The sequence below is a fragment of the Periplaneta americana genome, chromosome 1 (genome assembly GCF_040183065.1).
Source record: "Periplaneta americana isolate PAMFEO1 chromosome 1, P.americana_PAMFEO1_priV1, whole genome shotgun sequence".
In the NCBI taxonomy this organism is placed as follows: domain Eukaryota; kingdom Metazoa; phylum Arthropoda; class Insecta; order Blattodea; family Blattidae; genus Periplaneta; species Periplaneta americana.
In genome coordinates, this window is record NC_091117.1 from 213,307,094 (window position 1) to 213,322,813 (window position 15,720).

Sequence of the window (15,720 nt, forward strand, 5' to 3'; positions counted from 1 at the left end):
GAGTTCCTAAAATTAAGGAAAAGGAGATATGCAGTAAAATTTCCCTCTTTTCTAAGAAATTGTTATGTCCGCCGTATTGATATTGTGTTATGCATTATTGGTAGTAGGGGGAACCGAAGGTCTACGTAACTGCCGTTCTCTTCGAATCTTCTCATACAATCATGGGAAGTTAATGCTGAAAAACAAAATGTCTACGAGTCAAACTGTTCATTATTACCAGGATAAATACAAATAATACTGAAATTTATTAATCACAAAAGTTTATGATTTTTGCAATGTAACATATTATCGATTACTTACGAAACATCGGAGAAATTTAAATTCAACCGATGGTAGAGAAGTACAAACCGCTATGAAAACTTGATGAATACTGTTTACTAACAGACGAATTCCAACTTCGACGGCACACCAGTGAGTGAATAGGTTTGCACATTATTTTCTCACAACTTGCTCGCCTGTCCGGAGCTGTTATCATTCCCACTTGCATCTGGCTGCAAACTTTGTTATGAATTTAGTGCTGTTGTGTTTGTCTCAGAAATGGATCGATTACAAACTTCGCTGGGACCCAGAGGAGTACGGGGGCGTGGAGATGCTGTACGTCCCCTCCGAGCACATCTGGTTGCCCGACATCGTGCTGTACAACAAGTAAGTTGTTCATCTTACACAAGTTGGACAAGTAAGAAGAGCTATCATGTTTCAGCTTTATATTTGCCTGCGCTTAAAATTCCAGAATAATAAAGACCAGTGGCGGCCGGTGAGGCAGTCTGGTCGTGGTGCCAAAAATGAAAAAGGTTGCACGCAAATAACCCTAGTGAAAGATGATAATCACAGCTCACGTTTATATTATGTTAAATAAAACACATTAATTACACCAGGGGCGTATTTTGCGGGCTACCGGCGGTAGCCCAAGGAAATTACAAAAGAAAAAGTTTATAATATAACATAATGTAATAATTTTGTATTATTAGTTTTACCATAGTAATTAAAATTAAAGTAATTGTTAGATATATTTTGTGTAATAATAGGGTCAGCGGTAGCCCAAACCCTTTTAAGGATCCCGCAGGTTCATTGCCGCCCTCACATAAGCCCGCCATCGGTCCCTATCCTGTGGAAGATTAATTCATTTTATATCATAATGTCCCACCTCCCTCAAATCCATTTTAATATTATCTTCCCATCTACGTCTCGGCCTCCCTAAAAGTCTTTTTCTCTCCGGCCTCCCAACTAACATTCTATATGCATTTCTGGATTCGCCCATGCGTGCTACATGCCCTGCCCATCTCAAACGTCTGGATTTAATGTTCCTAATTATGTAAGGTGAAGAATACAATGCATGCAGTTCTGCGTTATGTAACTTTCTCCATTCTCCTGTAACTTCATCCCACTTAGCCCCAAATATTTTCTTAAGCACCTTATTCTCAAACATCCTTAACCTATGTTCCTCTCTCAAAGTGAGAGTCCAAGTTTCACAACCATACAGAATAACCGGTAACATAACTGTTTTATAAATTCTAACTTTCAGATTTTTCGACAGCAGATTGGATGATAAAAGCTTCTCAACCGAATAATAACAGGCATTTCCTATATTTATTCTGTGTTTAATTTTCTTCCGAGTATCATTTCGATACATTCATATTATTGCGTACAACTGGTGAATAGTTTGAGGTTATTATGTTTAAAGTATAGAATGCCGGAAAGTAAAACTACAGTCTAGTATATACAGTCACGAAACTCAATACGTAGAGAATATGCATCCATATATAGTTGCTAACCACTAGGATCGCTACTATCGCCTCATCACAGACAATGCGAAATAGTACCGGCACAGTCTATTGTTCCTAGTACCCTCACAACTCAAGCTTAGTGACTGTATATACTACTGTAGACAGTGGTAAAACCACGTGCTTAGTATTCTATAATATTCTAAACGTAATTGCTGAATAAAAAATGGTGTCGCCTTTGTTCTTCGTCGTCGTCTTCTTCTTCTTCTTCTTCTTCTTCTTCTTCTTCTTCTTCTTCTGTAGAATTACCGTACCTAATCTTTCACTATTTATACTGAATGAAAGAATAACTACTGGGTGTTCAGTTCAAAGTGTGTCATGGCTCGCTGTATGTGTCACGTGGCTAGTCGATGAGCCTAGAGAATTCAATCTTCCTACACTTCCGCAGAGGTGTGTTACTTATCTGCAAGAGAAGTTGCCTAGCAAGTACGGCGTTCATTCAGAAGAGTACTTACCGATACGTACGGTAACGCCTGTAGTGGCAGGAATGTGAACTGTTTCGAAACATATACTGAGGTGAGTTTTTTTCTTACTGTCGGGATATGGGGAGAGGGTTAAGATGATTACCTACGTATTTGTTGACATTAACTTGGATAGTCAATATGGACACGGAGCATTTGATTTGTATTGTGGAATGTTGCCGTACGCAACCGATGATAACAAATAACCTGCGTAAGTCTTGGCCGCGCGAAACACAGTTCGAAAGAGGTTATGGTAGCACACAGACCGTACAGACCGCCATCTGTTGCTACGACGTTCAAGTTATACCGTACACGTTCTCAAGTTCAGATTGAACGCCTTGATTAATAGGCAACTTCTCTGACACAAAAGCTGAAACTCGCTTCAAATCCCTGACTGATCAACAGTGACGTCATGACACACTTTGAAATGAACACCCAGTATTGATGCTGATGTGCTATGCAGATATGCCATGAGTTTGATAATGTACTGGAGGTTGTCCATGTTCCCTAGAAATGCTTACATTGACATGCATATTAAAATGAGTGTGAGGTGAAAAGGTACAGATATTTACTACTAGGAGTTGCTGAAAAACAAGCGACTGGCTAAGTCAGTTTAGGAAGTGCAACATTATGATTTGGCTAGGTGCTACGCTAACACACTATCTGTTGATTTCTTCATAATATACAGAATAAACATTTGCTTGCAGTGCCGATGGCAACTACGAAGTGACGCTGATGACGAAGGCAACTCTCAAGCACACCGGCGAAGTGTTCTGGAAACCGCCTGCAATCTACAAGTCCTCCTGCGAGATCAACGTCGAGTACTTCCCATTTGATGAACAGAGCTGCATAATGAAATTCGGATCCTGGACTTACAATGGCTTCCAGGTGAGAATAACACAAACGTAAGCAAGAAGTGCTAACTGTGACGGGTACAAACTTCTAGGGTTGGCAGAAAGTGCCAAAACGGGCAATATTTATTTATTTATTTATATATTTAATTTTGTTTAATTAATTTATTTATTTTATCTGATTTATTTATTTATTTAATTTATTCAATTTATTTAATTAATTTATTTAATTAATTAATTATTTTTATTTATTTATTTTATTTTATTTAATTTATATAATTAATAAATTTAATTTATTTAATTAATTAATTTTATTTATTTATTTAATTAATTAAATTTATTTAATATAATTTAATTTATTTATTTAATTTATTTTATTCATTTCTTTAATTTATTTTATTTATTTAATTTATTTTGTTTATTTATTTATTTGATTGATTTATTTAATTTATTTATTTAATTTATTTAATTATTATATTTATTTATTTTATTTTATTAATTAATTAATCAATTAAATTTATTTATTTAATTAAATTAATTAATTAATTAATTACTTACAAATGGCTTTTAAGGAACCCGAAGGTTCATTGCTGCCCTCACATAAGCCCGCCATCGGTCCCTATCGTGTGCAAGATTAATCCAGTCTCTATCATCATATCCCACCTCCCTCAAATCCATTTCATATTGTCCTCCCATCTACGTCTCGGCCTCCCCAAAGGTCTTTTTCCCTCCGGTCTCCCAACTAACACTCTATATGCATTTCTGGATTCGCCCATACGTGCTACATGTCCTGCCCATCTGTAACGTCTGGATTTTATGTTCCTAATTATGTCAGGTGAAGAATACAATGCGTGCAGTTCTGTGTTGTGTAACTTTCTCCATTCTTCTGTAACTTCATCCCTCTTAGCCCCAAATATTTTCCTAAGCACCTTATTCTCAAATACCCTTAACCTATGTTCCTCTCTCAGAGTGAGAGTCCAAGTTTGACAACCACAATTAATTAAACTTAATTTAATTAATTAATTAAATTAACTTAATTAATTTATTTAATTTATTAATTTTATTTATTTATTTTATTAATTAATTTAATTTAATTTATTTATTTAATTTATTTAATTTTATTTATTTTTTATTTATTTATTTATTTATTTTATTTTATTGATTTATTTTATTTATTTAATTAAATAATTTATTTAATTTATTTATTCATTCATTTAATTATTTAATTAAATTAATTTGTTTAATGTATTTATTTAATTTATTCTTTGAATTAATTTATTTAGTGAATTTATTTATTTAATTTATTTTATTTATACCATATCATACATAAAAAAACGCTACATGAAAGTAAATCTCGTGTTCGGAGACAGTTCCGTTTGGATAAAAAGACTTAAAAATGACATAAAATTTTACACGATTCAAAACTATAACTGTTTTTCTAAATTAAAATTTAAGATTCTGATACCAGAGTAGTACACAGATTATACATACTGGTAATTCACAGAAATTACAGTATCTGTTGTTCATAAAATAAAATTTAAAGTTCTTATACTGGGATCACATTGTTCAAACGTTTTGGTGAAGCTAACATTAGTGAAATGGAATTTTAGTAAGTCAATTAATATTTTATTGTATTAGAGTACTTTATTCCTTCTAATCTTTATGTACTTTCTTCTGTTTTATCACTTCCTTACCATTCGTTTATTTGTTTGCCAACATTTCTAACTACAAAATCTTTATGGTACTATAAAACACGCTTTGAGATCATTTGTTTACCGCATAGACCAGGCATGTCAGAAATCAGACACTGAAAGTGCAGTGTATGTGCGCGGAACGCCGGTCTGTGCAGATTGCGTCATTCACGTGTTGCTCTTACCAGTTCTTAGCGGGAGGGATGTACAAGAATCTATTCTGCGCTTCTAGTGTTCAATTAAATTGACATTTGGACATTATAAACACACTTAGCAGAAGGAAAAAACACAATTATTGTCAGTGTCCATATTTGACAATAACTGTAACACAAGAAACAACAGACTTACTCAGTTACAATTCACAGTGCAGTCGTTTGTAAAGAATCAGTTATTTACGTGATTTGTATACAATATTTGAAGAAAATATAAATATTGCAGTAATTTCGAAACAACAAAAAACGAACACAATATTTCATTTTACGTAGTAGGTGCTGATTATTTCAAAGTAATACTCTTTCATTGTTCCTCACGCATTATTGGGTCCATTGGTGCACAAATGTTAAAGAAAATATTTTACTCCCAATTACATGCAATAGGACATTGTGAGGCTTTTACACTGGAATCATTTCCTTGCTGTATATTAGTATAAATTCACATTATTATTAATAAATTGGATGAATTAAGCTTGAGTTCAAATTTATATATAGTTTATTTGGAAAACGTTGAGAGCAAGTATTAGCAAGTTGGGAGCGTTACGGAATTGAGTTAAGAGTACTTCACAAGCTGTGAGGCGAGGACATTTTCTTTATGTAAGGTTTAAAGATTTATTAACGTAAGTATATTAAGATAATATAGTAATGTGAAATGGAAAATTCGCCATTATGTATTATTTTTCGAGAAAATTCTTTCGCTTTACAAACAGTTCCTTTCTTCCTTCCCTTACAACCTCAAGACCCTCACATGTATTCTTCACTCAATATTCTCATCTCTTATCAGCTTATCAAATAAAAGTTGTAAGTCGTCTAACCATTGATGGCTGTGTTAGTACAGACTCCAAAACATCATCATTGTTATGTTTCTCTTGCCGTGAGAGTACTAATTAAGAAATAAGAGCTGGCGAATATATTTTGAGAACTTTACTAATATGATTTAAATTCTCACATCACTATTAGGTCCACATGATATGATGAAAGCCTTTCATTTTAAAATAATTACCATTGGCTGAGGAAAACATCATAACAGTTATGTTCTATGATTTGTGATTTCTCTTCTTCGTTATATCTGTGGACTCCTCACTTTATTTTCCACAACGCATTCACAATCACAGCTCAGTGAGCACCCGTACTGATCTGTGTTACTGAAACAAAAGCTGATCTGCTACTATAGGTACTGTAGAGCCCTGTCGCGTTCCCCTCCAAGCTGATTCACTCCCTCCAGGTAGGGGAATAGGAACTGCACGTTGCACAGAGACCAGTGCACGATGTGCAGGGTTTTGACATGCCTGGCATAGATAATCGACTGAAAATGGCGACTCCGTTGAATTAATACGGAAAACGGTGGACAAGTAGGGCAAAGAGACCTTATGGAAGGCTGTCTTAGAACATAAGACAAAAAATAATTCTGTACCAAAAAATGGACTCTTCAGTACTGGATGAAGGACGTTCTTCCAGCTCTAGATGTTCAAAATAAAGGACGATTTAAACGAGTATTTTCTCCTTGTCAAGAAAGGGAATTATATCATCATATGCCATGAGTGTAAACAGTGAGCTCATGAAGAGATTTGTGACGTTGAAAATATTCAACATAAATAATTGGTTAAATGGCGATCTTATTCGTGTTAATTATGTAAGCATAATGTGGCTTACAGCTGTTCCAGTGCTACTTGACACCATCCTCAGAGCCACACATGCTTACATAATTAACACGAGTAAGATCGCCATTTAATCAATTATTTATATTCAAGTGTTAAAAGTAGTGTACGAAAGATTCAACACGGATATTCAACATATCTTCATTTGTGATATTTGTAGAAATTAGAGAACGTTTCAGCTTATGATATAATTATGACTATTACACTCTTACTACGTCATACTACTTTTGACCAATAAAACGGTACGAAAGGACGTATTTCGACCAATCATGCCTGCTTATCGCACAATTTTATCGCGTCCCTAGCATTTGTTTAATTTTATCGCGTCCCTAGCATTTGTTTCTTTGTTTGCCAACATTTGAAACTGCGCTGGTCTGGACGTCAAAAATATATATACAATTACAAACCACTCCAGTCGATGCACAGCAGTTTCAAATATGACTCGCATTGGCATTCAAGAACAAGAATTAATCAAAATCACTGATCATACCTATCCATCTTCTGAAATCCGATTTACAGATAAATGAAGAGCACCATTCGGAAATCCTGAATAGGTTGAATACACCATGTAGGCCTAAATCAACGAGTTCCACTTCTATTACGCACACGTCCAATATAGCATCAATTGAACCACCAACCACATTCAAATTTGAAAATTGTACATTTAATAATTATTCCTTTTAAAATTATTCATTCTGAAATCCTGAATAAGTTGAATACACCATGTAGGCCTAAATCAACGAGTCCCACTTCTATTACGCACACGTCCAATATAATATCAATTGAACCACCAACCACATTCAAATTTGAAAATTGTACATTCAATAATTATTCCTTTTAAAATTATTCATGTTTATTTTTTATGTCGTCGTCGTTAATTAAAACTTTTCTAACACTTGTGTATATTAGTTAGGTTATGTTATAGCTTCTGCTATATGATATTATGGATAGTCACGTATCAGAGATTGTTTAATATTAAGATTTATTGAAAATCATCTGTCAAGTGACGTTGATTACTGGGATTCGGATAATTGAAGTGGAATGCAACTGTCTTAATAAAAATGAAACTGACTCAACAAAGCTTTCTTGACTAGTAACCGTCTACAGAGTTCAATGAAGATTCCATAGTTGGCACAACTGCCATCTAGCGTAATGGTGAAATAATACATTTGAAGACAGGTTTATTTTCGTAAGTCAATTAATATTTTATTGTATTGGAGTACTTTGTTACTTATAATCTTTATATACTTTCTTCTAATCGTGTAATAGTCAATTAAATCCCACTCGAGTTTTGATTTTCTCTAGATAAATCAAAACCTCTCGTGAGATTACTGTTGATAATTTTAGGTCATTGGTTTCCAATTGCCTGCATTCAGGGCAAATACTACAAGCAACGCATTTACAGTAAGGTTCACTATACTGTACAGTAAAATGGAGACATTACTCTTAAAAATAAATGCGTTACTAGTTCTCTAGCTCTCTGAACACAGGTGGTTAGACACCACTATACTAAGTGTGCATCAGTTAATGGAATATTTTTTCTCTCATATTTTTAACATTTTGGTTCATTGATAACACCTGTATTGTTTTCCTTATTGTCTGTTAGGAATATAATTAAAATTTAAGGTTCCTAATATGTGTAGTATTTTTAAATATGCAAAATTCCCTTAGCATGATGAACTTACTCCTTCTACCCCTACTGCATAGCAAGTAAATTATATGAGTGAACTAAACTTCATTAGGCGGAATTTAATTATCTTCTTTACTTTTTGAAAATAATTAGTGTTAAGTGGTTCCATTACATAGGTTGCCCACTAAGTACAGGTGCAATTTTCTAGCCTGAGGAATGAGCAACTTATCTGACATTGTAAATGAGAAAAAAATATTACATTGTTTGTCTTTACTCAGAAATAATTAATTCACAGGCCTGCGATGACATTTTTTTTTTAATTTAACTACTAGTTGTATTAGTTGGTTGCCAGTTCCAATTCTGGAAAAAGTAGGAAGTAAAATTTTGTGATGAAATTGAAGAGGTATTCTAACTTGGTTTATTCACGTTATAATTGATCATTTTCAAGTCTTTAATAACTGTGCAAGTTTATTTAACAGACTCTCCTAAGTCTTTACTTAGTGTCTGCATGTTTTCTCAAACGGATCTAAGGGCGTCAAATTTATTTTATCAGTTTTTGTCATTTCTCTCATAACTTGTCATTTGGACTTAGGCCACCTCTTCAATTCATACTAGACACAGTTTACCTGTACACCTTCTTTGGTAGGGACTCAGTTTACCGCAATTTCCACGGTAAGGACTGACTTTACCAAACCATATAAGAAATTCACCCCCAAGTACATACGTACTAAAAGCATTCATTTTCTACTATCTAAACTGAAAACATATTTCACTTCATAATTCTATAAAATTGTCTTAAAATTCATGCGATTAATACAAATTTAACAAAAAATTAACACCCTAATCTTGAATCCAGAAAATCCCACAAGCACTACTGTATATTGAATTTATTAACATGGTGTTGTATTTGCTCTGCAATTTGCCAATTATAGCTACGCCTACATTTTGCATTTTTGGCTGTGATGTCTGTACTTGGCTCTTTTTGATTTGTTTTTATTTGGTGTTTTTCATTTATATCTGTATCTGTGTCTTTTATTTAGGTGGTGTCTATTTTTTTTCTTCTCCTTTCCATTTTTAATTTGTAATTACACTTGTATCTGTTTTACCTCTTTTTTCGTGTTGTATGAAATTCTATGTTTTTTTATCTGTACTGTCTATTGTAATTGGGGCTTTGCCCTGTTATGGACATAAATAGATAAATAAATAAAACAGCAGTTGCAGCCTTCAGGCTGCTTACAGGCCACGATTGCTTGGCAAGCCAATTACATAAACTACAAATTCTAAATTCACCATTGTGTCTCTGTGCAACAGTCAAGAGGAGATGAACGGGAGCCCAGCGAATAGGGATTATAAAGAATGGACACTGAGCGAATTTTCCTGTGTTTTGTTTCTCTGTGCGCCAGCGGCTAGTTCCACTTTCAAGCGCTAGAGGTAGTGTAATCGAGCATACGCTGAGAATAATGGAGAATAGAATTAAGGCACAGGATCCAAACATCGCCTACCTTATTGCATAATCCAGTAACGGTTTGCTGCAAATAAATTCAAGTTAACAGCTTTTCCTTATTTCTCAGTGACAAACTAGTTGTAATAATAATATTTTATATTTCAGATATCATAAATTATATTATAAAATAATACACTTCATTATAAAATTAAGTATCGAATTCGTTTAATATTTGTATATAATATTATGTAGGTATATGGTTTTACTTCTCGTAAGAGTTTTGTTTTTCCATTTTCAGCGCTATCAAATCATTACATATTTTAATTGTTGATGGGGTCAACGTCTCGACTCTCATTATAAAGGAACTCTAGAGTCTAGACATTACAGTTAATGAAGGATTTATTATTTTATGGATCCAATTTATTTTATTTGAGTACATAATGTACCTAGATGTATTAATTGTATGTGTTATATTTCCGCTGTGTCGACTGCTAGCTGGTGTGATGTCAGCGCCAACTCTAGGGAGAAAGCAGAATCTGACGCTCTAGCTGGCTTGAAGGTCATTGAAATCGGTCCGGCTACATCAAAGGTACCGACGCGAAGTGTCCATTCTTTATAATCCCTATTCGCTGGGGAGCCACTGCAATGCACTATCTGCAGAAGACACTGTAACCCAGAAGTATTGGAGAGCACGAATGCTAATGGCTTCATTGCTAGATGCAAGGCATTGAAACAACAACAACATATTAATTTTAATGCCTTAAACTTTCGAGGGGGCCTCACCTTCTCGCCCTTAGGACGAGCCCTCCCTTCTTACTGAATGTGTGTGCTTCAGGTTGACTTGAAACACATGGACCAGGTGCCAGGCAGCAACTTGGTGAACGTGGGCATTGACCTCAGCGAGTTCTACCTGTCCGTGGAGTGGGACATCCTAGAAGTGCCGGCCCGCAGGAATGAGGAGTACTATCCCTGCTGCGCCGAGCCCTACTCAGGTAAGGGAAGTGTGGGTACACGTGCGGCTTCGCGTCAATACACGAGCATGGACAAATACAGGGACATTTTATTTTTACTAATATTTTTAATATTATAGCTAGACCACTTAGAAAAGGCAGCTATGGCGGAAACCTAAATCATTTCCTTCTCCCATACTCGCTGCGTGTTCCCCTCTGTGCATTCCCCGACGTCGATCACCAATCAGAATCTGTGTCTTAACCGAAGTTGGCGGTGCTAAGTCGCTATTATCGAGACTCTTATTGGATTGTGTTCTTTACTTCCGCTTCAACCGTACACTTCTGGTCAAAATATTTGTCCTCTGCTTTCCGCACATGCTCGCATAATTTCGTCTATTTTTCTGGGGAACATTCATCCATGAGTTTATGATCAAACAATATTACTAACGTAAAGACATGTCAATACTCTGGTTATAACTTAAGCACACAGCACTATTACTAGTATTCATTTATTTATTTTATACTACCACTTCACTTCCCTACGAACTCAGCGCTCGCCATGAACAAGAACTGTAGGAGGGGAGATTAGCGCATGCGCATTACAACTGCATTTACAAAGTGGTACCCCTATAACTTGCCTATACCTCTGGATCAACGCCATTTGCTACCCCCTTCCACGACTGGAATTCGATGATACTGGCGTAAAATACAAACAAATCACTTTACTAGTTATAGTAGGGAAGAAAAGTATTCATCCATTTACGTAAACTAGGAAATATCGCGATTTTGAGTTTGATAATTTTCATTAGGACTATGTTTAATCATAATACAGTACAGTATTAACAATGAGTGTTTTTACTCACGAACTGAGCTGTCCATGCGGACGTATTCATTATGCAGTGTATATTATACTGTCTACAGCACATTAACGTACACTATAGAGAATGAAGTTAAATTGAAAAATAATCATAATATGGATATTTAAACACATTTTTTTAAAATGGTGGCCGTTCATTTCGATACAGGCTTCAGTTCTAATGTGCATATTATCGCACTATAGACTATTGTACGTAATTCCAATTACCAGGTTCGTACTTCGTACTAGTAACTCATGTTGAAATAATTCTATACCTACTCTAGAAAAGAGACCTTACGTACTGTAAATTCAATCTTCACTTCTGCCCGATCCGAAAAGATAAAATTACTCAGATATGCTATCTACTGTCCGTCCAAGTGGTTATGTCGCAGGGTCGTAGAAAGGGAGTAAATCACGTGACAGTTAATTACTTAACGAGGCCCTTTTATTTAAGTTATTTTAAACAGTTGTATAATATTACGTAGACGTCCAGTTCCTAACAGAAATTAATGTTCTCACAAAAGAGCTAAGACAGTCCAGCCACTAGCTGGCGAATAAAAGCTGGTGGGGGAAACCGGGATACGACGTAGGCAAATGGACGACAGTACCTGTGCGAAAATGATTCAATATTGAAAGCTCTTTCGTCACTGGAAAACGCGAAAATATTTTTGGAACGTACTGTTTACAATGACCGTAAGGCTACTGTGACTGTATATGAGGTCTTGGATCTGTGTGCAGGACGGTTGAACTTCATTAGTAGAAGGGGTGGGAGTGAATTATATTCAACAACTGAGGTACAATAAAAATTGAAGTAAAAATAAAATGATGTCCCTGTATATAATGGGATGAAAAACTTCCTGAGTTTCCCGTAACACATTCTAGAGGCGCTAATGTAGAAATTGATCTTGTTGCCACCTGTTGGGCGTTGGAGAACTTATTACATTTAGCAGCGCACCAAGTAGCGAAAATAATAACTAAGTACTCCATGCATTTAGCAGCGCACCTGGTGACGAAAATATTAAACTATGCGGAAAGTATTCCCTCCCCCCTGAACCTATTTACAAACTAACCCAATTTAAAATAAAACATTTACATTTTTATTCATCACAGCATCTTCTACTGAAAATTCTTACCGGAGCCAACAAGAAGATAAAAGAGACGATATATTTTACACCACCCTATTAAAATATAACCAGACAGAGATAGAAAATAAAGCAAAAGGTTAGATAATTGGGATTGTACTCTTTGGGTATTTAGTGTACAGGGCAATGGAAAAATCTGCAAAAACTACTTAGACAGTTCAATTATATTACTATTACTTTACAATACAGTCAACAACACTATTTTTATAACTTCCATAAACATCACTGTTTAACATGCACTGCTTATACACACACGTTGTATCACTTTGTCCACTTATTAGCAAGTTTCTGGCTGTCTGTCTTCTCGAGCAATGTCTCGAACGAACGGATAAATAGAGAATTCTGGGTAACGTACCCAACACGTAGTTCTAATGTTCACCACCTATGACTTCAGGCGCTGATCATCTTATTTGAGCCCCCTGCCGTTAGATTGTGCTGACCGCAGTTTCGTATCCTATTATATATTTATCTATGATACGAGCATTTACTCCTGTTTAACCATGGAAAATTTCCAGCTTTGAAAATGTTTCAAGAAAGAAAGTTTATTATTAGAATGTTAAAATTTTGTGTAATTTACGTAATACTTCGAGAGTTGATTGATCTGCAAATAAGAAGATTGATGCTGAATATTACAGTTTACATGTAGCCACAGGAGCTACCTTACACTCTAATAGTGTCTATTGAACTGTTGACCTAATTTTTTTTAGGAACTAAGAGTTTTGTTATTTGTGAACATGTAGTAGATAATTTGGTTGAAGTGGTCCGAACATTTTGTAGCGTTAAGACTGATTTGTAATCACAACTAAAATTTTCTATAGAAAGATATTTCCCGAAATTTCGTTCGCTGCGGCTAAGATAGCTAGAGGGTCTTGCTTCCTATCTATTACATGAGAGTTCAGTTCTCAGAAGAGACGTAGATTTATCTCATTGAAGTATTTGATGTGCGTTTCGTCTTGTGTTAAATTTGTATCGTCTTAAGGGGATACCGTAGAGTTTGTGAAAACCTTTTTACTACTGGGTAAATTTCAATGACATTTCCAGGGTATGTTTAGAGTATATTGAGAAGTAAGAATACTGTGGTGAAAATTTTCGAAGATTTTTATTTTTATTTTGGTCGTTAATTCTGACTCCCAGTTTTTGAAGATTAGTATTAAATTAAATTTATGTGTTTTGGATCTGTTGTGAAGTCAAGTATACAATTTCAGGTATCAGTTTTTTCATATGCCGAGTTGCATTATAGACACAATTTTGAATTTTGTCATTTTTAGATTCACTTGAATTTTAAATTTAAGAAGTCGTAAGTATAATTAATTAAAAAAATAACTCTGAAAATCATTGAAATAGAATTGGACGGGGTTACGCAATAATAGACCAACCTACAGTTTGAAAAAATGAGGTAATTGCACAAATCTGTTGCTGGCAGACTAATTTAACTGGGAAAAAAAAAAAATCAAGAATGCGGTATCTGAATTTTGCTACTATTTATAAGCAAAAATTCGTTTACTGCGCAAAATTCATTTATTTATTTTGCTTTGAAATATTAATTCAACTGATAGTCTCTTATTAAAAATCGGTTAGCCTTTTTTGGTATTATTTTTGTGCTATTTTTTTTGTAATAATATGAATGTTATAATACTTCTTACATAAAATGTTTTATAAATAACAGATTTATTCCAATGGCCAATATCTCGAAACAGGTTTTTGGCGCTTGGATCACTATTGCTAATCACCGCCCAATTGTTGTTGTCTTTTCATACAGGTAAACCCTAAAATTTTGAGGAAGATTGGGTGTTCTTACTATAAGAATCATGGATCAAACTTCTTAAAAATAAGTTGTGGAAAATTGGGTTTAAAGCATATTACATCCTCACATGAAAGTAGCAGGCATTTAAAGTAAATTATTTTTAAAACATTCACAACCCAAATTCGATTGAATTCTTTCGTACGTCGACAGAGGATATATCGAAGACGACAACAATTCTAAAGTAAAAAAGTCTAAAAATCAAATTTTAACTCCACTGTGTGCCCTTACGCTGTGGTCTGCTGTATAGCCAAAGTTCCATCACTTCTTTGTACCTATCTAATATTGACTAAGAATATGAATATGCAATTTTTTATTCATGTAAGAAGGTAACTGAGAAAGCCCTGCGTTACGTCCATTACGCGTACTAGGCTCTGGTAGGAAGGGGTGAGTTGAGAGAACAAGATTGCTCTGCAACTTGGAGATGTATCGTATTGTAGGCTATATATAAAGAGTGGCCGGAAGGTGGGTGTATCCCCCCTTTATTTTCGACACTATGGTGGTTATGACTGAATGCTTGACACTGACACTTTCTAATGGTTTAAGGGTCCAGAACATCGATATGGAGACCATCATTGTTGTCGTAGCATAGCTGAATTTTGCGCCATGTTCTGGCAGATGTTTTGCGCAGTTAATCTAGTCACGTGTGTGATAGCATCTTCCACAGCTGCTCGTAAATCTTCCGTTGGCAATACAGGTTATTACTCCCACTGCATGGTTACCAAGGTTACCAACACGCCGGCCACTCTGTAGGTTCAGGCAACTCCCTAAATATCACCATATTATATATAAATCCCATATATCAACTAATTTCATTGAATACCATCTGTAACTGATCGTAAGAAAGTTGAAATTTGGCTGGATAACATCAACTGGCAATACCGGACCTTTACACCAACTCGTTCCGCATTTTCTGATTTACGCAGTGAAGTGGAATATAAGATGCGTTGAAAAATATCAAGGGAATGAAGTTTGCGAGGTTGAGAAGAGCAGGAAAACAGCGAGAGGAGCCCTGATTTTCTTACCTTTCCTACCACAAGTAAGATTTCAGCCCAGATCTTTGCATGGTAAGCAATGATCTGCGGAAGTAGAAGAAAATATGTATAAATGGGAGACGCCTCAAAGTTCTTCAAAGCTATTTAAGGACTAATGCTGTTGTTTTTCTATAGATAGGCAATTATTCGACAGAATAATGTGAAAATCTCTTGTGAAAGTTGCATATGTATGTATGTATGTATGTATG

The 15,720-nt window shown here is 35.0% G+C and overlaps 1 protein-coding gene across 2 annotated transcripts in view; it reads left to right on the forward strand.

The window, feature by feature from the left end:
* nAChRbeta2 (nicotinic acetylcholine receptor beta2) overlaps positions 1-15,720 on the forward strand; it is a 331,852-nt gene that overhangs the window by 15,139 nt on the left and 300,993 nt on the right. For both annotated transcript variants that reach the window (XM_069838040.1, XM_069838032.1), the window contains exons 4-6: positions 536-645; positions 2,950-3,130; positions 10,564-10,720. In XM_069838040.1, coding sequence (XP_069694141.1) covers positions 536-645; positions 2,950-3,130; positions 10,564-10,720 — 448 coding nt within the window. The remainder of the gene's footprint in view (positions 1-535; positions 646-2,949; positions 3,131-10,563; positions 10,721-15,720) is intronic.